General features: G+C 40.7%; 3 protein-coding genes across 3 annotated transcripts in view; 2 read left to right on the top strand and 1 right to left on the bottom strand.

Annotated features, from left to right (window-relative positions):
* The window catches only part of LOC306913334 (catenin delta-2-like), a gene marked incomplete at its 3' end in the record, with an annotated part of 786,501 nt that overhangs the window by 149,468 nt on the left and 610,274 nt on the right, over positions 1 to 26,759 (bottom strand). The gene's annotated exons all lie outside the window — the stretch shown is intronic.
* On the top strand, positions 7,114 to 7,972 carry LOC306912806 (THO complex subunit 4-like; the record flags this gene model as incomplete). Its single annotated transcript, XM_079489262.1, has 1 exon — positions 7,114 to 7,972. Exon 1 carries the CDS (start codon positions 7,190 to 7,192, stop codon positions 7,970 to 7,972), a length of 783 nt encoding a protein of 260 aa, XP_079345388.1. The 5' UTR covers positions 7,114 to 7,189.
* LOC306912805 (THO complex subunit 4-like) lies at positions 25,288 to 25,872 on the top strand (the record flags this gene model as incomplete). The annotated part of the gene is made up of 1 exon (XM_079489261.1): positions 25,288 to 25,872. One exon carries the CDS (start codon positions 25,288 to 25,290, stop codon positions 25,870 to 25,872), a length of 585 nt encoding a protein of 194 aa, XP_079345387.1.

The following is a 26,759-nucleotide window of genomic DNA, read 5'->3' as shown; positions in this document are numbered from 1 at the left end:
TTAATACAGTGTTGCTTTGTACAAATAAAATAAGCAAATTAAGGTTGATCACAAAGTTAGTGTGGGTATCAGCAGGCTACTTTGATGGGAATGCGACGGGTTGAAGAACAACCGCTGCAGGGTTTGACTGTGAACAGTGAACCATTCTAGTTTCTTACCTTGTGGCTCATGCTAGTCATTTGAAGAATTATAATCCAATAATTATATAATCCAAGGTTTGTTTGTCTGGAGATCCAACACTATGTCATATTATTATAGTAAGTAAACTTTAAGAAGCGCTGGTCATTGTGCTGCAGTCAGTGAGAAGCTGGTCCGCTCTGCTAATTGATCTGACCTATATATTTGCGCAACTGACTGGCATGAGGGTAATTACTTATTTGGCAGCACCTGCAATTCCAATAGGACATTTGAAAAGGCTTTCATATATTAATATTTTTTTCTAATAAGGTTTGGCCTTATAGATTTTGTATAGTTTTGGATATTGATTAATTAATTAACACAAAAATGTTTCTCCCAGGCGGCTCTGATGTGCATGCCTCATTGTTATTCATTAATTTATATTTAAAATAAATATTTGAATGAATCATGCTGTAGTAGGCCTATACCTAATTTTGTCTCTCTGAGACACTCTCAAGGATATCACACATGGAAAGCCTGACACTGACACGAGTGGAGTTGGGTTACCGACCATACTTGTTCAGAATTTGAAGCATCAAATTGTCTCGTGAAATTCTACTGCAACACAATTCATAATTTGAACTGCGCCACCAACCCAAATGACAAGAGAAAATGAAGTATGCAAATGCAAGCACACTGGGACTGTTCTATCTCTCCATCGTCCCATTCAGTTTTTCTCTCTCCTTCTGCTTGCACTTAAACATTGAGAGTATAGAGTAAAGAGTATGCTACTTTTGTACAATGTTTCTCCTCATTCATATTTTCAGTTCAAAGCACTGCCATCATCAGCTAAATGTGCGCTAAGAGGGCTGGATCGGGATCTTTGCAGACCTTCGTCTATTTCATTAAAAACTGACTTGTGTTTCTCAGTAGAATTTGCAGCAGTCAAAGTTTTCATAGTTGAGATACTCGTCAATGCTTTCCTTGATGCAATGTACACATTACGTTTTGGTGGTCTGTGATGCATGTCCAAAACATAACCAAAATAGAACCATGCTTTGAAAGACACGATTTTGACGCCTACGGTCCAGTGTGGCTACAGCAGCCGTTGCAAACAATGGGTGCATTTGATGATGCAAGCATCTGATGGTTTCAGTGTGTCAGGACCTTCAGAGTTTACAAATGGACAATTAATACTTTTTACAGTGTGGCCTTTTGATTTACCGCTGTTCGGAGCTGATGCTGTCTAGGCATGTATTGACCTTGCTCGGACATGGTCACAGCAGTTCATTGCGAACGAAGGTTGCAGTTAACTATGGAATCGTGCATTTCCCATCAGTGTGTCGCCAGGTCTCGTGACATCATGTGACATCATCCTGGATGGAGATGTGGAGACCCTGATGTCATAGTAAATGCGACCTGCTGTCGCAGGTAAGCCCATATATGGAGATCCCTGATCATCATCAATATTGGCCAGCAACTCTACATCTGACCTCAAACCCTTAAGCCCTAACCACACCAAAGGATCACCTTGGGTCTAAACGGTTGCAAGGAGTTAACGCTAAAACCGTCTTGACCCTTTGGGGTGGTTTGAGCCATTGAATTCCATGCGTTGAATCACTAGGGTCAACGTGGGTCAACGTGCAACAAGACATATCACACCGCAGGGACAACGCTAAAACCGTCTTGACTCTAGGGCTTAAGATCTCCATATTTGGATATATGTCAGAACCTGTTCCACATGTTGATCCTTCCCCATTCATCCTTTCTCTTTGATGTCTCCCTTTTAACTTATACCTAGAGTTCTCAACAGGCCCGACCCTACCTGGGCCCTCATCAAACCCTGTACACTCAAGAGAATGTCCCCGCTATCAACCTTAGATCTCCATATACTGTATGGAGCTGACCTGTTCTGACATTCCATATGTTAGTTGATCTGACCTCATCAAACCCTGTACACTCAAGACATGCTCCTTATATGGCCAGTACATAATACATGTTGATCTGACCCCCCATACCAAAGTGGCATGCCAGCCAGCAGTCTGCCGTCAACAAGGCAGATGCGTGCACGCAACCTTGCCCTCAGGCGTCTTACTGGTAATAGTCTTAGGCTGTTATATGGTTTGATTTGTCGTTTGTGACTGTGACTGGCATTTGATTGCATTTATCATCACTGAATATGATGTCATCAAGAGTCAGCCTAAGTTAAAACAAAGACTCTGGATAGTACAGAGCATTCTATTCCAAGCCAGATTAAAAACTGCCATGGCTTTTTGTCATCTCCACTGTTCTCCAGACTATCAGTACAAATTGGCATTTGTCAAGACAGAACAGACCAGAAGTGATGAATTGCATATTCTGGAGCGGATCTACCTGTAGATCGGCTATTTCTGGCAAATATATTTTCTGTACAGGGTAAAATAGAGCTGACCAAGTACAGAGCCGACCCTGGTCAAGTTAAATACAGTCTGTTTAGTGTTAAGTCTGTTAGATGTGTGTGACAGTGGGAATAGGCCCAGACTGATGGTGTCATGATCATCATTATCATAAACTTGGTGAAGTGATTCATCATGAGGTCAGATTCTTGGCCAAGTGAACTAATCATTCCAGCCTTGATGGGTTGCGTCTGTGTTCAAAGAAAATAATAGCCTACTCCGGTGTCGGTGAAAGTGGTGCAACGCTGAGATGGAATTTTGAAGAAAGACAGCTATAGGTGGCTCATTTACATTACAATTAAATCATTGTTGTAAATGTATGCAGTCTCCAATCTCCATCAGGTGAGAAAATCCAAAACCATTCACGTGCTAGCATAGGACAGCACTTGACATGTTCACAGTCACAAACCATTGATGGGTCAGTGACGTGACACCCCTAAAAAAGTGTTTTTTAAAAACCTTTAAATAACAGGAATAAAAATCATTTACTTTTGTTCTACTCACTCTCATCTTTATGGAAACATATTTTGTTTTTAGATATTTTATTGGAATCAGAATTTATTCAGCATTTTGTTGTACTTGTGCCTAAAATCATCATATGGTGTGACATGACAATAATTGTTTATAAAATGAAAATGGAGTACACCTTTCTTAAGTTACTCACTTTATCAAAGTCCTTTATCATAACTAACCTGTAATCCACTATAGTTTTGTGAAAATTTCTTAAATCTGTATATTATTTTCGTAATCAACACTCAATGTGAGGCCCATGTTGTCGGTCTTTCAACATATTTTGTATTTATTGTGACACAACTTTCTCTAAAATTACACAAATATTTGTGACTCTTCCTGATACTATTTGCTATGTAATCCATGAACATTAATGGTTTCATCATTAATAAAAGGTATGATTTTTTCACTATTTGGAACGTCACACCAAATGATTTAGTGTCACACCGTATGATCATATCTTCATTTCTCAAAGCAAACTGTGTTTTAACCTACCTATTAGTGAGTACTGAACTTTACAGATTGATTAAACAATTACTCAGGAAAAACAGCAACAGGAAAATTGCTTTAACATTGAATAACATGCAAATGACTTAATAAAACAAAATTAAACACATTTTATTGTGGATAGTTGCAGATTTTAGGTGAAGCTGTTTAAAACCAATGTTTAAATGGACAAAAGAAACATGGGTCTTTGTTATTTATTGTTATATCTGTAGGAAAATACAGTTTGCATCATATGGTGTGACAAAAAAGTCATATGGCGTGACAGGCAGACAGTCACACCATTATGATATAGTGTCACACCATATTATGTTTTCTGCACTTAACATAACCTTGAGGCTACTAGCTACACATTAGCATGCTAACAACATGCTAGCTATAACAAAGCAACATAGATTTACATGTAATTATGACCAAAAAATCTAATAACTTTAGCTTTTTTAATGAAAAAGGTGTCACACCCACAGACACTCGGATGAGTCGCATTGGTCAGCGTTCCAACAAGATCGTATTTCATGGAAATGTTAAAATGATAATTCACCACAGACACCTGTCATGCTATTGTAATGCAAGTGCTGAGCAGCCTTACTGAAGAAGGACCTCTCTATCCCAATGGGTGTCCAAACAATTGCCTGTTGAAATTTCCCAAAATGGTGTCACACAATATGATTTTGGTTTGGGGGACAAAATCTTTTTGATCAGAAATTACTGAAAACATTATGCTTGGACTTTGAAAAGATTAGGCTCACAAATAAACATCTATATTATATTTATGGAATTTTTAAAAGAATTTTAGCATTTTTCCCCCTTAGTTTTATTCAAGTTCCTACTTTGAGAAACAGGGCCAGGACAGTCGCACCATATGAGTTTTGCTATGTTTGGTTGAAAATTCTGAAGAAATGAGGAATGAAATGTTTTAATCTTGAGTATGTTCACATGAAGCATAATGTCCTGCACAATATTCAGAAGGTTTTTGACAAATATATCTTTTATTTATACGCGTTTGACACTGAGGACAGCAAAGGACAGCATGTCACGTCACCCACCCTGATATGTAGAGAGCCATTCATGTTCATTTGTGCTACACCTCTCCATTTGTTGGTTTTCACATTCAAAGCCTCAGACCTGAGTGTGATTGTTTTTGTTCGACGGTGTGAATGGTTGGCATTGTCTGATGTTTGAATAGACCCTCCTCTCATTTACATGGACCCATTGCTTTAGTCATCATGGCAGACATTGATACTAAAGTTTGGTATCAATGTCTGCCATGATGTCACAGGCAGCGCACTGTGAGCTTGTAGATCTGCTATTTTCAATGTGCGGCACAGCGAGCGCACATTGATAGTACAGTACATCAAACCTTTGATGAGCTGTTGTGGACCATCTGGTGGCTTTGTATGTATTTGTACATACTATGTTGAGATGTGCTCTATGGATCGCTGTAGGACAGCTGTGGGCCAGGCTCATATTGTTGCTAACAGCCTCTGATTAGTCCCTGTGGAGGGTTTTGGTGTCTGGTCTCAACCATCTGCACGATACCGGCTTTCTCTGTTTCCAGGAGGTGCCTTTGACTCAGAACTGAGTCAGAATTACTCAGCATAAACCAATAACAAAAATAACACCATTCTATGTTTATGAATTGAATACATAGGACCACCGTGGAAACAAGTCCCCAGGACTTTTTGGTATTATGATTTTAGCCCAAATGTATCTCTGTACCCTGTGCTGTTTGCATTTCTGTCTAATAAAGTAATTATTCAACGATTAAAGATATTGAAATAAGATTATTTGACAGTAAAGCCTAATCGACCAGAACAACAGACATGAGTTCGTTTTGTCGTAGCTCCCCGGCCCGAACTGATAAAACGGTGGACAGACAAATGTCACTGTTTGCTCTGACTGAAGCAGTGTACGTACAGTACTGCAACAGATAGCAAAGGTTGTGTGTTTATGAATGGTCACTAGACAGACATTTAGCTGTTTTAACTGGTGACAGAATTAACTTGATGCTGGGCTGAATGAGTGCGGAAATCATCATGCAGAACATATTTGACCAACATCCTGACCAATCACAGTAACCCTGCCAAACTGGTTTGGGTAGTTGCAACACCAACAAAGGTTCTCATCTCGTCCACCCGAACCTCTAATTGACTTTATATTGTAGTCTAACTGGACCCAGCCGAACTGAAGAAACGTCTTCAGTTCGCTTTGCTCATAACATTCCCAGATAATAAGGCTAGTATGCAACATTATCATTGATCTTATCCCACTGCTCGTGCTTTTTCCTCTGGCACCCTAAAGGTTTGACATCTTGGTTTTAAACCATGTCATTAAGTAGTAAACATCTGACATGTATCATTGGCTCTACATCATCAAATTGAAATCGCCAAGTTATACACGAATAAGCAAGACATTAATTTGTGAGATATAGGCACAACACATGGTATCAAATGCATAGAAAAAGTCATCAAGGATGAGAACATACCATCTGTCTAACAGTAGAATATCTGTACAATAAATTAACCTATGCGTATACACAATATGAAAGCAGGGAATTATAGCTTCAAGTTGACATATTGGTTGTTCAGTTTGACCCACCAGTTTTGGAGATATGGCTTAGAGTAATGTCTTGCAGTTAAACAGCGAGTTGAGAAAACAGGCTTGAAAGGTTCACTTCTGTGGTCTCTACACCTAGCTACATGTTTAAGCATTTATGTCGATGTCAGCTCTGACACTTATTCCAGACATGCTCTATTATGTCAAGAGTCTGCCTGTGCTATTAACTCATTTTGGATAAAATATAAATACATTGTTAGTTGTTGTTAGTTGTTCTCCTCTGGTGAAAAGCTGGAGGTTGCACAATGGCAGGCTCTCAGTCAAATCTAGTCACAGATGTTGTTTTGACGCTCATATTAACCCATTTTGACCTGAGATCAGATTCTAAAAATGTCTTCTACATCCTGACAGTTTTCTGAAAAAGCTATGTTTCTGTCAGTCGTTCTTCGATTAAAAAAAAATAGCAGACCTACAAGCTCGTAGCGCGCCACTCGGTGGCGCGCTATGAGCTTGTAGATCTGCTATTTTTCAATAGCTTAAGCATAACATAATGCTAACACCTAAAGGGGTTCCTTAGGAAGCAGTAAGTTGGTTTGATATACACGAGGACGCCCCGATCGACACTGTAAAGGCCTCAGTGTTTAGACATTTTAGAAAGTACAAACACTTTTTTTGTTGTTTTTCTTCTTAGTCATTATTTGTTTGGTCCAAAATATTGTGTGCGTTGTCATGATTTGTCACGACTCGAGTTGGCTTCGTACAACGTTCGCTTAAAAGGTCTTTAAATAAATACTTTTTGAAATGTATATGGGAAAAATACATTGTGATTCATTTCCTGGGCCAGGCGTCGTCATGAAAGGGGGCAGGACTGTGACGCTCTATTGTGTGAATGGGGGAGGGGGTATCAGGTTTGGCACCGCCCAGAGCACACTTAAGGAGGATCTGAGCTCATCATTCATTCACTTTAGTATCTTCAACTGAAGCGAGGTAGAGACCAAGTTAGAGTCTAGGTTGTGCTACCATTTTCTATTTCAGTCTTAAGTTTAGCGTTATTAGGCTCGGGCATAATGGCCGATAAAATGGATATGTCCTTAGACGACATTATCAAACAGAACAGGTCGCAGAGAGGAGGAGGCCGCGGAGGCAGAGGCCGTGGCGGCGGCCGCGGAGCTGGCGGCGGTGTCGGTCGTCTTGGAGGAGCCACCGGGGGAGGATTTGTCGGCCGGGGCGGCGGCGGCTCCGGCCCCATGAGGAGCCGAGGTAACCTCAACCGAGGTCAAGGCAGACCTACGCCGTACAGCAGGCCTAAACAGCTTCTGGACAAGCGGCAGCATGACATGTTCAACAATGCTGGTGGTGGAGGAGCTGGCGTGGAAACTGGAGGGAAGCTCCTTATCTCAAACCTGGACTTCAGTGTCTCTGATGCAGATATCCAGGAACTTTTTGCAGAGTTTGGTACACTGAAGAAGGTTGCTGTCCATTATGACCGCTCTGGGATGTGTTTGGGGACTGCAGATGTCCACTTTGAAAGGAGGGCAGATGCCCTGAAGGCCATGAAACGGTACAACGGCGTGCCACTCGATGGGCGCCCCATGAACATACAGCTTGTCACCTCACAGATTGATAACCTGCAGCGACGGCCTCCCATGCAGGGTCTGAAAAGAGGTGGAGGCGTGAATAGGCGTGTTGGGGGCTTTGGGGGCATGCAGAGGGGACGTGGAGGCCGCGGCGCAGGCCGTGCCAGAGGCCGGGGGAGAGGCGGACGTGGTGCTGGTGGTGCCAACAAAAAGCCGCTTTCTGCAGAGGAGCTTGATGCCCAGCTAGATGCATACAATGCATCTAGCATCTAGCTATCCGCCGTCACCTACACCGAGCACGCCAAGATAAAGACCATGACCGCCCATCAGAGGATGACTTGATCTACCAACAACCCAAAGGCTCTTTTAAGAGCCGCCTACATTCACTTTAAAGAGTTTATTCCATTCAAGTAGACAACATGTGCTTAAAGTTTGCATATGAGCTATATGATTCATGGACTGACAGTGGTTAGGTCTAATACAATCTCTTTACATGTATTATATCATAGTGCTGCATTGAACAGCCAACCTGTTGCATTGTGTATATTCAGAGGCTATATATTTAACATATCCACAATAACCCGCTACAATGACGCTTTTAGCCAGTTATGTAGAAACATTGGTGAATTTTATTCATTACCATATCAGTAGGCTTTGGGATCTGGTCTTACTGATCTAATTTATTTAAAGGGGAAAACCACCCATTTTCAACATTTTACTATGTCATTAATATACCTTAGAGCTGTTGTGTGGAAATAATAAAAAAGGCCCCCCCATTTTGTGTTTCCTAGAACTGTAATTATGAAAAAAATCTTGATGATGTCATCAAGATGTGTTTCACCATGTTAATGATTTTTTTTCAGACCTCTAGTTCTAGGAAACACAGAATGGGGGAACTTTTTTATTATTTCCAAATAACAGCTCTAAGGTACATTAATGACATAGTAAAATGTTGAAAATGAGTGGAATGCCCCTTTAAGACATACTGATATGTCTGAAAATGTTATAATTGCCCTCTAATTAAAATTAAAGTCAACTTAAAGCGCAAATAACATGCATTTTAAAACTGCTTTAATATTTAATATCATATTGTCTATGTCCCTCAAAGTTATTTCTAATGGTTTGAGCCTCAATCACCACTCTGATATAACCAGTCCTTGTCATTTCTTTCTGGAAAGCAGTTTTAGCTGCAGTACCACAATGTTCTGAGGTGGTGGGGGTGCCGATATGCAGATTATTTAATATTTTAGTCATTATAATACTGATGCTAGATAAAACCAGGCTTGTTTCCATTCCATGCCAGCATGGAAAATCAACAATAGTGGACATTGTAAACAAAGTGGAAATGCAAATTTGGAACTGAAGACTGAAGAAGAGGAGGAATTATACAAAGTAGGGTGACATTGATGACATCACGATGAGGACAAAATCAGTTGAGCTGTTCCTGGGAGCAATTTCCATTAACGCACCTATATGATATGGGGGGGATAGAAAACACATATGGGAGCCCCAAAAACACAAAAGAAATTGAAAAAGTTGAATTTTATGTTATAGGTCCTTTAAATATTACTTCAGACATATAGTTCTCTACATTTACTCAAGGGGAAGAACGCCCCATTTGTGCAGCCATTCCAGCCTTATGGAATGTAATGGAATGCATGTGCTAATTAACCTGACTCCGCCAGATGGGGCAGCAGAGAGTACACTGGGTTCCCCCCTCCTGCTCAGTGTACTCTCTGCTGCCCCATCTGGCGGAGTCAGGTTATGTGCTAATAAAATGTGGCCAAATTTGACTGAGGGACTGCATTGGATTGTTTTTGAATTTTCGTTTTTTCATGTCATACACTGTAAAAAAGAAATCTGTAAAAACCCAGTGAAATATCGTAAAATCCCTACAGGGAAAAACTGTAAATTAAGAAACAATGAAAAAATGTTTAATTTACAGTATTATTATGTAAAGTACATTTACAATGATAGATTCATCGAAAACACCTGTCCTTTTTTCTGTTAACTGATATTATCCTTCTAATAGGTGAGGGGCCATGTTTTTAATTTACTGATTTCATGTATTTACGTATTAAAAGGACTATCAGTCACCAGAAAAATGGACGAGTGTTTTCGATTATCTATCATGGTTAAAATGGAGTTTGAAGTTACAATGGGTTTGTATAGTAAGGGGGCGGGGCAGCTACAATGAATATCAAATATCTACTGATTCAAGTAACTTAAAACATGTCTGGGGTGTTGACATAAGCCTGAGTAGACAATAAAATGACCAAAGGTGAAAAATTAACATTGTTTTCCTGCAATTTTTTGATTATTAACTGGTAAATACAACAGCTTGATTCAGCTGAATTAACATTATCAGACTGCCATTTCACCAATTATTTCAGTAACTTGCAGTTGTCGTAGATCTTATAGGCTATGAAATCCCATTTAATTTCACTGAATACAGAGCAAAAACTTTTAACTGTAAAAGCGACCTTATAAAATGTGTCAATTAACCTTTTTATTAAGATACCTTTTATTTTAAATACTGAAATTACTTTTGTGTTTAACCGTGCAAATTGCCATTCATCCAATTATTTAATTCAGATTTACATGCAGTTGTCACTTTGTAGCCTACATCTAGTCCCATTCAATTCAATAATATTGCTCAGCACTGGGGCAGCGGTGGCCGAACGGTTTGCGGAGTGGTCTTGTTATCGGAAGGTCGCCAGTTCGTATCCCCGGACCGGCACGTTAAAATTACCACCGCTGAAGTGCCCTTGAGCAAGGCATTGAACCCCTACCATGAAATGTTCTATGAGCAGGGTCTGGCTGTAAACAAGTTTGTCGAGCTTAGTCCATTCACCCTGGGTAAACAAAGAACTGTGCTTTACTTTGCTTTGCTGCAAAAGCCTCAATATACAACTTCTGTTCTGCAGTCACCCAGATAGCAAAAGATGTTAATTCAACGTTGACTTTTGGTCAGATTGGTTATTTTTGGTTGAGGTTGAAATACCTATGTTGATTCAATGTCTAATTACAGTTAACCATTTCAACGTTTGAAAAGCTGTTGTTGAATCAATGTATTATAGATGCTGATTTTTCAATGTTGAAATGCCCTACAATTAATTGACATTGTTTCAATCCTATGGTTTCAATTGTGCTGGGGGGGGGGGGGGGGGGGGGTAGGTTGAAAAACCTATGTTGATTCAATGTCTAATTACAGTTATCATTTCAACGTTTGATTGATTGATTGATTGAAATATTTATTAACAGTTTGCAGAATTACAGTACATTTCAAGCACAACTCAATACAAAGACTGTCAACTGTGAGTGGACGACCCAATAACGCATTACACTTGTTTACAAGAGGGTCCACCTTGTTCAATTCATCAAAACATTTAGAGACATACAAATATACACTTCTATAAAGCCAAATTATATATTGTTGAAAAGCTATTGTTGAATCAATGTTGAAATGCCCTACAATGAATTGACATTGTTTCAATCCTATGGTTTCAATTGTGGTGGGGTGGGGTGGGGTGGGGTGGGGGGGGGGGGGGGGGTGTTAACGAGACCATGCGAGATCTCGCGGGACTTGAGTCAGTTCAAAGTTCACAATCACTTAAACACTGGTGGCTGGCGGGCATTTGCAGTAGCAGGAACTTTTGGAACGTGGCTAAACGGCGTGTGAAATAAACAAGAAACAAACTGGTAAGTCGTTACGGAATATCATTTATTATCCCATTCAGATACCACCACTTGTTTTACCACTGTTTACGTTTGTATATTGTTATCATGCCGTAAAGTCCGAGGTTTTATGCTGGCTAATAATGTCTTAACTGGTGAGCCATGCTACTATTGTTTTATCCCGTTCAGATGCCATCATATGGCTGTCATCGTTTAAATACATGTTACTTACTTTTTGTAATTATCCCCGGACCCCGTGCCGTGAAAAGTTAGTCCGGAGTCTGTTGCTTGTAGGCCTACTGTGCATCCAATAGTAGATGGCATGCTAGTTATCCATGTTATCGCCGCCATTTTGCTAACGACTCTCGCGTTTAAAACGTACTTAATTTGTTTATATGTGCATATATATGCGTATATATTATTAGCGTTTTTAATTGTTACATAAGCATTGATGTAACCAGCACCACGGTGAAGCAGTTCTTCATTTATAATGGTGAACAAAGCTGCGGTACCTCCATGGAGCTAATGCTAAGGAGAGTACTAGCCATAACTGGCTGGGTTTAATTTGTTCCGGCCTAAAACGGATATGGATTAATACGGAAACGGCATGAGTTTGCATGCATGTGTGTGGGGAAAGTTTACCGGATATAGTCACATGAGACTCAGACTCTGTAATTCAAGTTTCATAACAATGTATGTTATTATAGTGAGCTTGTAGATCTCTCTTTTTTTTAAGAACTACTTCTAAACCACGGTTCTTTCTGAAAAGCTTATAAATGGTGAATTGATATATTGTATGGGTATAAAAATTAATATTATTAAGACACTATAAAATTATTGTTTGTGCAGTCATAGGACAGGCTGGTTTTGGATCGTCTCAACAGGTCTCAGACTGCAAGTCAAGTTTCATAACAATGTATGTTGCTATAATGAGGCTCTGAGCTTGTAGATGTGTTCTTTTAAAAAAAACTACTTTTAAACCATGGTTCTTTCCAAAAAAAGCATATAAATGCTGCATTTATATATATTGTAATTTGGCTGTGTGTCTGTGTGCAGTCACAGGACACTACGGTCGCTGCAGGTGTTGGATCGTCACAGGACACTACGGGTTGGATCGTCTGTGTAAGTCAAGTTTATAAATGGTGCATTTATATATTGTGTACACACACACACAATATTTTATTCTTTGTTTCCCTATTTTTTTTTCAGGGTTGTGGTACAAGAGGACTACAAGCAATACACAAGGCCAAGTAAATTAATAGCAGCACCACCTCACTTTACCTACATTAATAAGAGATGGCCTCTTATTGGGCCAAAAGACGTAGAGTAGTCAAAACTGTAAGGGACATAGAGCGAGAGATCCTTCATGAATATGAGGAAACCATCTCACACATTTCCCAACTACCGGTAGATGCACCACCAGATTCCCATTTACACTTTGAAAATGACCTTATAGATGGCAGTGTAGCTGAAAATGACCCTATAGATGTAGCTTGCTACGATGTAGTTGATACAGAGTATGTACAAATGGAAAATTCTCATATTGATAGCAGTGTAGCTGACTATAATGAAGTTGAATCAGATCATGAGCAAATGGAGAATGATCATACAGATGATAGTGTAGCTGGAAGTGATGGAGATGATCTGATTCATCGCCACTCTGACAGTGATGAGCATCAACCTAGTCAGGATCTGCTTATAAAGAGCCTAAGATATTGGGCATCCTCTTACTCTATCAGTCTGGTTGCTTTGTCTGCTCTGCTGTCCATCTTAAAGCTATTTCACCCTAGGCTCCCTAAAGACGGAAGAACTCTGCTTAGAACGCAATCCAAGGTTGCAACCACTCAAATGCAAGGTGGCGAGTACTATCATTTTGGATTGGTGCGAGGAATACTTTCACGATTGAAATGTCTGAGATTACCAGTGAACCTCAAAACTCTTACTTTACAGTTCAACATGGATGCTCTCCCCCTCTTTAAGAGTTCAAGACTTCAATTCTGGCCTATACTTGCAATGCTGAAATGTGATTACACGAAGTCCCCATTTATTGTCGGTATATTTTGTGGTTTGACCAAGCCAAAGTGTGTTGTTGAGTATCTGCTGCAATTTGTTAGCGACCTTAAAGATGTACTGGCTAATGGAATTATTCATAATGGTAAGCATTTGAATGTAGAGGTTTCCGCATTTGTGTGTGACGCTCCCGCCAGAGCCTACATTAAGAATATTAAGTCACATAATGGGTATTCCGGATGCGACAAGTGTGATCAAGAGGGTGTGTGGAGGAACAAAATGACGTATCCGGAAACAAATGTCAGGCTGAGGACTGACTTGAGTTATAGTGATATGATTGATGAGGGACATCACTTGAAACAGACACTCAGTCCTTTAACAGGGATTGTAAAGATGGTATCTTCATTTCCAATAGATTATATGCACCTCTGTTGTCTTGGGTTGATGAGAAAACTGTTGAATATCTGGTTAAAGGGCAATCTAGCCACTAGACTTCCTTCACACGTGGTTAACAGTATGACGAGCAAACTGTTGGTGTTGCATTCCCACACCCCTGTTGAATTCAATCGCAAGCCAAGAGGTTTGAACGAGCTTGATCGTTGGAAAGCTACTGAGTTCCGATCCTTTATGTTATACTGGGGTCCTGTAGTTCTGAAGGATTGCCTTCCCAGTGAGTTGTATGACAATTTCATGTTGTTTTCAGTGGCCATGTATTTGTTTTTGTCACCTGAAATTTCTGGCCAAATGGTTGAATTTGCCCATAAGTTGACCATTTCCTTTGTGGAACACTTTGGAAAACTGTATGGTAGAGATCAGATTGTGTTCAGTGTTCACCAGCTTATACATTTAGCAGAGGAATACAAACGATTTGGACCCTTGGATAATGTTTCTGGATTCCCTTTTGAGAATTATCTTGGCCAAATAAAGCATCTGTTACGCAAGCCAAACCAACCTCTACAGCAGGTAGTCAAAAGATTATCAGAAAAGCCACAGGTTGAGTTTCCATTAGCAACAGATGAACCAGTATTACAGAACATCCATACTGATGGTCCACTTCCTCGGCATTTCAGTGCTGCTCTACAGTATAAAAAGGTCTCCAATAGTCGTTTCACCTTGTCTACAAAGCAAGGGGATAATTGTATTCAGGTGGGAGATACTATTGCAGTAGTACAGAATATAGTCCAGGAAGAAAACGAGGTCTATGTGATATACAGAGCCTTCAGACAGCGTGAATCATATTACACTTATCCATGTGAGTCCTCATGCATAGGCACATATAAGGTCAGAGAGTTGTGTGACAATATTGGGGTTGGTAAACTTAGCTGTATTAAACGTAAATGTGTTCTGTGTCCAGAGGCTGAGGGAGATGGCCTCATAGCCATTCCAATAGCTCATATGCAGTAGCATAGCAAGTTTATGATTTGATTAATGTATGTAAAAAATAAACTAAAACTAACTTTACCAACCCCAATATCATAATATTTATATTCTAATGTCATTTATTGTACAGAATGGAAAGGGAGGTGGTGCTGTGGGCCGTGGTACAATTTCCTAATGGAGGAACTGCTACAGTTCCTTCCAGTTGGTTCAATCCAAAGGATAGTACCTTGTTCTGGCCCCCAAAAAACATCAACTTTTCGAAGGCCCTCAAAGAAAAAATGATGCCTCAAAACGGATGGACCATGCATGAAAAAGTTCGGCTCTTAATTTCTTGTGGTAAGTAGACACTGCATCATTGTCTGATGTGAATTATATCCACATCTAGGGCTTGTCAATCAGATCCATTTATTTTCCATTCTGGTCTAGTAGGAGAACCATAATTGTGGGTGTGAGGGGGTAGAGTATACGTGGTAAGTGGTGCATTTATATAGCGGTTTTATCCAAGGACACTTCAACACAAATTCAGGGGGACCCCGGGATCAAACTGCACTTTCCGGTTCCCAACCGACAACTCTACCCCTGAGCCACCGCCAACTATTGGTAGTTGCCTCATTTAGCAGATGGTATTCTGGTTGCCATTTTAAAAACCCTGTTTATATTGCATTGTTTAAGTATTAGTCACACTTCTTTAAATGGCATACTGTATTTCCGACTTGTTTTACAGACTCACTTGAAAAGGCCAAGCAACATGAAGACAAGTATGTAACTACTGGATGTCCGACCACTGATTTAGAATCTGAGGAGGAAACGGATGCACGGCGTAAAAGACGAATAAGGTACAGTGCCCACACTGAGATTAGGAGGCCAGGGTTTCCATCTCTGGCCGAGTCAGAGAGACTAATCCGTTCCTCACTGCTTGGAACTCTGCCTCGAGGGTTGGATTGGATGTCTGTCCTGTGATGGACTAGTGTCATGTCTGTGTGCTTGTACGACAAGCTGTCTCATTTTACAGAAAAGGGCGATGGGCTCCTGACCCGAGAACAGTGCATCTCAAGGCTTGCTCATTTAATGTAATTATACTGATAAATGTTTATTTAATTTTAAGGCCAAATACTGTGTACATGGAGTCAGATGAGGAGCCAGAAACCATCAGTGCTAAGAGAAGATTTGCCAAGCCACCTGCTATTCATTTTTCAGGTACAGTGGCACTGTCAGTTATGACACTAATGGCTACCCATTTAAGTATTTGCATGTATAATTCTTTCTACTTTGTTAATCCAGTGCTGCCCGACTCCAATGTACCAACACCCAACCAGTACTCACCTGCACCAATACCAGTGCGGCAAACTAACCAGTCTGTACCAACCCCTAGTGCAATCAGTGGTATGTTATTACAATTTAAATGTGCAAGCATGTAGTTCCTCTGTCAATACATGCAAACATATCAGTCATGTGATATGTGTTAAAGTTTCTGTCTTGTGTTCCCTTTTAGCCTCTGAAGGAAGGTGCTTGGAGGACGTGCAGACATTTGACCAGCCTGATAATGGTAACCACTTCACATTACTACCGGGGTATGTGCTTTGTCAGAGTTATAACTTTCATAGTTCATGTTTTATGTTTTCATTTTAGGCTTTTGTGGAAGCTACTTGGAAGAGCTACAGTCAAGAGACCTCTTTAATGATGTTAAGTGCTAATGGGCTACATATATGTGATGCCCTGATCGGCCACTCTTATTGCGTGTAAAGTCTGTTTAGATGGGAGGTGGTATTGGGGGATTAATACTACTACGTTACAGGAGAAGACCTTATTGACTGGAAATGTTAATTAAATTTAAAACGTTGAGTTGATAATACAGTAGCTTATTCAGTGACTCACTATTTTGCAAGGAGTTGTTTGTGTTGGCATGATATCATATGACTTCATACGAGTTATTTTACCTTGACTAATTAGGTTTATTTGTATTCATTTCAGGAGGGCACCATAGTGGACAAGCAAGAAATGGTATGTCCGTTGTCTGTCAAGAGCCTGTTATAACAGTTGTGCCGTTGCTGTGCTATTGCACCATGACATACAGTAACTAACTTATTAGAGACTGAAATATTTCAACTTCTAGCTCTTTTTTCTTTACTCCCAAGTTAAATCCCCTTGAATAATTTGATTGTTCTCTTTTGTTTTGTTCACCCCCCCCCAAGGCTATCCCCAAGATCAAGGTGAGTCTGAATACAGACAGTATTACCAGAAACAAAATAGTGATAGCCTGAATGACGATAAAAGGTCTGTAACTGAGTGTTCAAATGGACTTGTAAGGGTCCATTTGGTTCCATTTGTACACTGAGTTAAGGGGGTAGTACTAGTGGGGAACTATTCTTCAACTATTCACTTGGTAGTCGAGTGTGTTCATCCCACATCTTCTAAAACTGGAAATTGATGGTGCTCATTCATAACAATACAAGATTGATGGTGCATATTTCTTTTATTTCTCTAGGAATGCCAATGTATACCAGCCCCTACCACACTGTGCCATCAGAGCAAGCAAGGAACAGTATGTATTTCTCATCCCATTCAGGACAGGAACCCCTGTTGGTGTTTTAAGCATTGTTATACTTTAGCTTTTGAAAAATAGCAGCAAAATAGCAGCTTGTAGATCTGCTATTTTTGAAAAATTGTGAAAGTGTGGCGCAAATCTTTGAATATATTTTAGAGCAGACGTTTTTAACTCAAACCTTGCTTCTGGGGGGTCCCTGGAACAGCATATTTTCAGATGGGGATCATGGCCAAATACAGATTATTCTGGGGGTCCTTGACATGAAAACATTTGAGAACACTGAGATCTGCCTCAGGTCTAAATGGGTTAAATGTTGTTTGTGCAATATTCCACAAATCATGTTCAATGATGCGTCCTTTCTTTTAGCCTTCAGTCCCAGCTATGCAAATGACGCCAGATCAGCTGGATTCAGGACACCTGACCAGGGTGCAAATGGCACCAGATCAGCTGGATTCAGGACACCTGACCAGGGTGCAAATGGCACCAGATCAGCTGGATTCAGGACTCCTGACCAGGGTAAAGATACCTATATTACCATTCCCCCCCACACACAGAATTACACAATGACCTATGTGCAATGTCATGTCTGATCCCATGTTGTCTGTTTCTTAAAGCTTCAATGCCAGAAACGCCACAGAGAAGAGAGTCAGAGAGAAGAGTGCATGGAGGGGAACCCAGCCAGATGTTGCAAGGAAAGTATCATTTTCTGATCAATGTCTTAACCTTTCTGATGACATCTGAATTGACAAACATGTCCCTTCGTCTTTACTGTCTTTGTTAAGCATTTAATGGTTACTATAAGCGAGGGGTGCAGACCTCAGCGAGTTGGTGTCATTTGATTGAAAATGGTCAATCTATCCTTGAAATTTAATGTCAAATTGTTTTTCTTCCAAGACCTTTCTTCCCAGAAAAACACGAAAATGCTGGCAGAGATACTTATGGAGGTGAGGCAGATGGGGAGGGACATTCAATTCATCAAAACCGAAATGGCAAAGTCCACATTGAATGTACGAGGTGTTCCTGAATCCCAGCGAGAGGAGCCCTTCCCCATCAATCTGCCTCTCTCCAACGAGGAGCAGTTTGATCAGGCGGAAGCTGCGCTGCGGGAGGAGGGAGTCCGTCGCAAGATGGTGAGCCATAGGCCATTTCTTTTTTGTTGTGTGGAGTGGAGGCATGAAATTAGTTTTTCACTTAGATGTGTTTGGCATAGAAATATTTAAGTTTAGATCGCCATGTGATAGGTTGAATGATTCTTTCTTGGACAATATTTGACTTTCTTTTGCCAATTCTTGGCATTGTTTCATATTTGAAACTAATGGTCTTAGGTAATAGAACATCTTAATTCAATACGTTGTCGATTTGACATGGCATGTTCTACACTTGAGCACACTAACTATTTTATCTCTCTGTTTAAGATTGCACGCCTGGCATTAGTCGGAGGGACCAATAATGAGAACATGATCCGGCGAATGCTTGGCGCCACCCTGACAAACAACCTGGCATGCCTTTTCAACTGGGCTGGCAAGGGAGAGAAGAGGGCCTTCAAAGACACCCTACTTCAGGACTGCATTTTTGGTGAGTCTGCAGATCAAAATACTTGGAGTTGTTGTTGTTGAGGCATTCAATTTGACTCTGTAGATTGGCTATTTTCACAATATTTCTGTGGAACTCCTATCGGACCATAGGCCTGATTGACACCGCAGGAGTGATTGATTTGGCCAACCCACAGGTTGATAACTACTGCTCTAATGCTCACAATTAGACTGCACAATTTGTCTACTCGCTCTGCATCTCAGAGGTGGTCTGTGCCTGTGTACAGTTAAGAATGTCACTGGTAGGCAGGTTTCAGAACTGTCCACTGCCGGCCCTCTGAGACAGAGTAGGCAAACTGACATTTATTTAATGAGCATTAGTGTGGATCAATTGTATGTAGGTTCCTGCCTGAACCTAGTACACAATGGACATTTATGTCACTTTGAATGGAACTGCAGCTTTATTTATCTTTTATTTAGGAACGCCTGTTTTCTTTGTTTCAGCGGCTGCTCGTCAATTTGACCGCAAGTTGACCGAATTGCAGTACAAGGATGCACTGCAGAAGTGGCTGCGTTATGCACCCGAGAGGAGTGGCGGGGTATCCAGGAAAGACAAGGTTGCCACACCCGCAGGTCCTTAAAGTCTTTAGGCCTGTCGTCAAAATTTTAAAAATGTCTTCTAAATGACAATGTTCTGAAAAACCTCATGTTTCGGTGTTGGTTTCTGTGTGGTTCTCAATATTTCATGTAAAAAATGATATGTAATATGATCAGAAGCAAAGATTTGAGTTAAAAACTTTCAAATACAAAATTGTGAATTTAAGCTCAATTTGTCTTAAATTAAAAGATGAGGTTTTTAAGGCTCATGGGGAAATGAAAGCCATAAACATTCTGTGCATAATATTTGATTAGTTTATAATATTAGACTATGAGAGAGACCGCTATTAATAAAACTTATGTCTAGAGCCTAGACATAAAAGCATGGGCATTTGTTTGTTGTTCTCGGCTCCGCTCGTTGGCTAAGGGGTAGCGGGTACGGTCGCCCCTTTTCCATCTCGCCCCACTACGCTACCTAGCGTTAAATAACAAACAAATGTTGTTGATTATATAAAAGGAATTATATTATTTTATCATCGTTAAGTTCACTCTGTATATACATGGTCATAATAGCATGATGATGCCATTACAACACATCGGCTACATGGAAGAAATGTGTTTAATAAAGAGTATAGAGATCGACTACTATACAATCAAATCTGTATACAAGATCATTTATAAAATGGAATACTAAATTAACTGTTAACTACATTAAAACATTTCACTGGGGCAAGTTGGTAAAGGGGCGAGTCGTTTGGTATTCGGCTAAGTTATGGTCATGCTGTGGGTGGGCAAAAGAATAGTTTATAGGTGTCTGTTCATGGTGTGGTGTAGCCTACTCGTGGACTTTTATTTTAAAGTTTTAGATGAAGACACTTTGCTTGCATCGTGATGTGGCTGTGCATGATTTTGCATCGATGCGTTGGCTGTTCATTTTCCTCTGAAGAAAATGACAGATGCGTCCGGGCACCCCTCTCCTCCGCATAGTCCCGTACACTCGGCAACCTCCGTAGTTAATTTAACACAGAGGTTTTTAGTGTGTGTTAACACCTCAATGAGAAGTGCGGTGCCCTTCTCAAAGTCCCTAGTACATTTTCTGAGGTCTTGAAATTAGTTTTTCACTTAGATGTGTTCGGCATAGAAATATTTAAGTTTAGATCTCCTTGTGATAGGGTGACTGATTCTTTCTTGGACAATATTTGACTTTCTTTTGCCAATTTCTGGCATTGTTTGATATTTGAAACTAATGGTCTTATAGGTAATAACATCTTAATGCAATACTTTGTCCATTTGACATGGCACGTTGTACTATCAACTATCTTCTGGAAAGATGGATAGTTGGAGGCACTTGCTAATTTACTTGACAGCCAGTGGGTTTGATGGGAGTTGGATCATTGGACTGTTTGTTTCGTTCATGTTGAACTGGGGTTCTATTGGTTCTGAAGGACTGCCTAATTTCTTTGTCCCCTGGAGTTTCAGGACAAATGGATGAACGGTTAATGTGGTGTTCATGTTGAACTGGGGAGGACGTTTCTTTAATTGTGTCCCCTGTATTTTCAGGGCTGTTTTTGGTTCATGTTGAACTGGGGTCGTTCAAGGACATTAAGTTTGTCCCCTGGAAATGTACAGACGTACAATGTACAAAAGGGTAATTAGTACAGTTTGAACACTGTCCAAAATAAATTAGTGTTTTAGACCTGGTCTAACCTATTCATTTTACCTTAAATGCCAGATGCATTTTTTTTTAAAGGTTTTCAAACCTTAGGTTAGGCTTTAGAATCGGACTCGGGTTTAATGGGTTAAGTAAAAGTATAAATGCTGCATTATAGATAGAAGTAAAAGTCCTGGATTCAAATGGTACTTAAAGTATCAAGTACACAAATCTTTTGAAAATAGCAGCTCTACAAGCTCACAATGTGACTCATTGAGCTGTGTACAGGACTGAAGTAGTTACTGTATGTTTTGTAATAATAATCAATCTGCATAGAGTAACTTGCTTTCAAATTCAGTGTAGCAAAAGAAATGCTGGGAATTGGATGCGCACTTGTCACTTGTTCATGTGTTTGAATCTAATAAATAAGTAAATGAATAATGGTCTGTTTTGTTTTTGTTCATAGAGAATATATACCATTAATTGATTCTTTTTTTTAATGAGACATATTAGGCTTACAGAGGAAGGTTGAAATGGCCCTTTAATAATAGCATTGTTTCAATGTATGATGGATGGATGGATGTATAGTTGAATCAATGTTGATGGATGGATGGATGTATAGTTGAATCAATGTTGATGCAATTCTACGTTCTTTCAATGTTGATATAGTCATAGTTGAATCAAGGTTGATTCATTGTCACAATTGGTTGGACGTGCAACATTATTTCAATGTGGATCATAGCGAGCACTTTCAACATCTTCTCAATACCTGGCATCAATGTTGATTGCAACCATCATGGCTGACTAATATCACAACGTTGATTCAATCATCATTTGCTATCTGGGTAACCACTTACTCCTCCCCTCCCCTGCTAATGCCTCGGCTGTAGACGGCTTTGTCTCTGCCCAGCTGTGGATTGTTGTCACTGATGGGCTCGTTAACAGTCTATTCAACTAAAAGTTGAGTTAAGTAGTGGATACTCTGTGGCCCCATTGACATGCAGAAATTCATTCGGAATGAATGGATTCATTCCAGTCATCAGAATAAAAATGCTCATGACTCGCGACCCTCCCATAGACATGCAAACACAACGCCTTTGTGTTCAAGTTTCGATGTGTTCTTGCTGCTTTTCGTCTTTTCCGATCCCCCCCCCCCCCCCCCCCCCCCCCCCGGGTTTTTATATGTTCGCCTGGCCAACTTGTAATTCCTGCATACACCACTGATATTAACACTTTATTCCGAATGCCACTGGGAGTTTGGAATACATGTATTATTTTACACATGTCTGCCCTTAGTAGACTATAGTGCTTTATGCACATGTCCATGCAGGGATGGCCATTTGGAGACATTTTATGCAGTGCAGAAATGCGCTATTTTACCCATTAGAAAAATACAAATACACCATGCAGTTTTTTTTCCCCATAATAAAATGCGCTATTTACAAACCCATCTGCGAATTACAGTGCCATTGCCAATTGCATTGTATGGGTGTATGGATGCTGTGTTTTTTAGTTCTGGGTTGTTTTGGGTCGAGGTCGCGTGTGGTTGCAGGGACTGCGCTTCAAAATATATTTTTATTTTATAAGATAATGGCAGTGTTTGTCGGTTATTCATTTCTTAAGGGATACCGGTTATGGGTTGGCCATCTCTATAGTCCAAAGTTATATTCCGAATGAATGCTTTGGTCATGTAAACAATTGAGGAATACTTTTATTCAGGTTCCATGTAAACAGTTGGGTATGAATCTCTGTTCGTTATGAATTCATTCATTCTGAATACATTTCGTGCATGTAACTGAGGCCACTGATCCTTCTCACACAGGAGTAGGCTTAACAGGACATGGAGAGGCTAACCATAGTTACAGCTCAAATGTATTTTTCCAAATAAGAAGAAGAGCATGGTAGAAAGTAGGGCTGACCCAAAACAATCGATTAATCGACGATCGATCGATATGCACGGGAATCGATCTTGAAATAAAAAATCGAATAGTCATTAAAAAAAAAAGCGGCCGCTTTTGGTCCGCGAGCCGGCCCCATTTGGTCCGCGAGCCATACTGCATGCTGGCGCCTAGCAGACCTCGCAACGCCTCCTCCCCTCTCCCCCTCACTCAAGTACGCCCCGCACCAATCCGATACCACATTTTATTTAATCACGTGATGCGCGCAGCACGGTGAGACGGGGCCGCCGGTATTGAAAACGCGCATCTCCAGCCATAGGTGTGAACGGCTTTGCCGACGTGCGAATGGGGGACAATTTAAAACAAAGGCGGCTTGCTGTAGTTTGCGACTAACATAAATTTGCATGCACAAGGGATGCAAAGTTGTTGTTTTTCTTGATGGGAATGCGACGCGATTAAGAATACCTGCCTGGGTGCTGTGCGAACAGTGAATCATTATATAGTTTCTTACCTTGTTGTGGCTTGTGCTGGTTTGAAGAAAGAAGAATTATAGGCATAATCCAATTATAATCCAAGGTTTGTTTGTCTGGAGGATGGAGATCCAACACTATGTCATATTATTAAAGTAGGCTAAGTAAACTTTAAGAAGAGCTGGTCAGTGAGAAGCTGCTCCGCTCGGCTAATTGATCTGACCTATATTTGCGCAACTGACTGGCATTTGGCAGCAGGCCAACACATTTCAAAAGGCTTTCATATGCTATTAATATTTTTTCTAATAAGGTTTGTCCATATAGATAGAAATGTGATAATCTTTGTATAGTTTTGGATATTAATTAATTAATTATTAAAGCACAGGGCCTCGCATTTCTCCCAGGCAGCTCTGATTGCGTGCGCCTCGCAGCAAGCACTTGTCTGCTGCTGTCATAAAGCCTCGATTAAATGACGCTTTATTTCAGTTAATTTTACGGCAAGATCAGGAAAATGCCTTTCCTTTACACTTGCGTGTGCTGTTTCCACGAAGCCTCTGAGTTTATTTCAGTTATAAATGCAAAATGCTGTTCGTCCTGTGCTGCTTTGGATTATATATTTTTTATTTGAGAGGTAATGCCTGTGTCAGGCAGTTTTATTTAATGTTGACTTGTTACGGTCGGATGTTTATTGGGTCAAAGCAACAATTGTTGCTTATTGTTAAATAAAATAATTGAGACCAATCCAAGCATGCGTTTCTCTCTGCTATATCGTTGTTTTATTTATTTTACACCGGGGCTCCACTGGGCGCGTCAGCGTCGCGTCTCCGTCACCGTCAGGGAATGTTCCCTTTTTAATCAATGAAGGGTGGCTCCACTGCCCGCGTTGCGTGACATTAACGCGTGCAAGCCGTGCATTAAAATTGAACCGGTGCGCGACGGAGACGCACCGCGTCCGGTGGAGCCCTGGCGTTAATTCATTGTGCGTCACTGCTCGCCCCCCCCGTCGGATGACGAAGCGTCGACGATCGATCGTGATTCGTTTCGAATTGTCGATCATCAAAAGCGTGATCGAAGGTCAGCCCTAGTAGAAAGATGTGTAGGCCTAACCCACGATGATCTCAATTCACAATGGTCGGTCTGTCTGTCTGTGTCACGGCCCTACACTGCTCTGTATTGAAATGTTATGAGCTTATATTCTATTCATAGAATAGGTGCACTTTACATTGCAACATGTTTACAATTAGAATATTTTAGGTTTAACTAACTGGGTTTAGCATAACATTAGGTTTTGATACAATGAAGAATTTAGTAATCTACATGAATGTGTAATGGCACAATTGTATACTATGTAGCCTATGCATTTAATCATCTCCATTGTGTTATCAAGGTAGTCATACAACAGTATATAGTCTATCCATTTACATTTTAAAGTATTTTATTGAATTTCCACAATTTTACTACATATCACATAGGGCTTATCCATTTTACCATGTTGTTGCATGAATAAGTTCAACTGGACAAACTGGTTTAGGTGGCAGGCTCTGTAGTGGTTGGAAATATGCCTTCAGGGCGGGAACATGCAGCTGCTATTGTGTGAATAGGGGAGGGAGTATCAGGTTTGGCACCGCCCTTAGGTCCTCAGAGCACACTTAAAAGGGGGAGGATCTGAGCTCCTCATTCATTCACTTTAGTATCTTCAACTGAAGTGAGGAGCCCTAACTGAAGTATCTTCAACTGAAACGAGGTAGAGACCAAGTTAGAGTCTATAGGTTGTGCTACCATTTTCTATTTCAGTCCAAGTTTAGCGTTATTAGGCTCGGGCATATAATGGCCGATAAAATTAACATGTCCTTAGACGACATTATCAAACAGAACAGGTCGCAGAGAGGAGGAGGCCGCGGAGGTCGAGGCAGACCTACGCCGTACAGCTGGCATAAACCGCTTCCGGATAAGCGGCAGCATGACATGTTCGACAATGCTGGTGGTGGAGGAGCTGGCGTGGAAACTGGAGGGAAGCTCCTTAAAGTCTCAAACCTGGACTTTAGTGTCTCTGATGCAGATATCCAGGAACTTTTTGCAGCTTTTGGTACACTGGAGAAGGTTGCTGTCCGTTGTTATGACCACTCTGGAATGTGTTTGGGGAATGCAGATGTCCACTTTGAAAGCAGGGCAGATGCCCTGAAGGCCATGGAACGGTACAACGGCGTGACACTTGATGGGCGCCCCATGATCATACAGCTCGTCACCTCACAGATTGATAACCAGCGATGGCCTCCCATGCAGAGGGGACGTGGAGGCCGCGGCGCAGGCGGTGCCAGAGGCCGGGGGAGAGGCGGACGTGGTGCCAACAAAAAGCCGCTTTCTGCAGAGGACCTTGATGCCCAGCTAGATGCATACAATGCAATGCTCTGAAGAGACAGGGACGGATTCGGAGGTTGACACTATCTACCAACAACCCAAAGGCTCTTTTAAGAGCCACCTACATTCACTTTAAAGAGTTTATTCCATTCAAGTAGGGGTTAGGTCTAATACAATCTCTTTACATGTATTACATCATAGTGCTGCATTGAACAGCCAACCTGTTGCATTGTGTATATTCAGAGGCTATATATTTAACATATCCACAATAACCCGCTACAATGACGCTTTTAGCCAGTTATGTAGAAACATTAGTGAATTTTATTCATTGCCATATCAGTAGGCTTTGGGATCTGGTCTTACTGATCTAATTTACTAATCAGTAACAATAATAATCTAACTGAAATAATTAGATTTTAATGTGTGATTGAAAACACCTCAATCACTCACATGCAGCTCCACCCTGTGGGGGAAGGGATGCATTGTTCCATTGTGTGGAACTCAACACGATGCTTCACACCAAAACCAGCAGCTATTCATAGTCCTGGAATGAGACTCTTCTGTACAAAGCAAGTGTAGAGAGGAGAGCTTTGGTGTAAATATAATCTCCATGGTCCTCATTCACAACGGCGTTTACGCTCATAACGTTACGTAACGTGAGCGGAGCGTGAGCGGACTGGCATTTACGTGGATTCCCACATTACGTGGGAATTCATGAACTTGAACGTGAACTTTACGGTGACGTTGTTTGGTCGGAAACTCCGCTATAAGCTGCGCCAGCTCAGAGGGTCGTGTACTGCTTGCGTAGATTTATTCAGAAGGCTTTAGTCTTCATTCTGAATCAATTAAAAGTCCCCAAATCTCAGATAAAATATGGAGGCATGTGTCCAAAACATTGGTCAGCACATAAAAAAATGATAGCTTATATAAAAGCCAAGTAT

The sequence above is a fragment of the Electrona antarctica genome (assembly GCF_951216825.1).
Source record: "Electrona antarctica genome assembly, chromosome: 20".
Lineage (NCBI taxonomy): Eukaryota > Metazoa > Chordata > Actinopteri > Myctophiformes > Myctophidae > Electrona > Electrona antarctica.
This window is presented reverse-complemented; position numbering and strand designations above follow the sequence as displayed.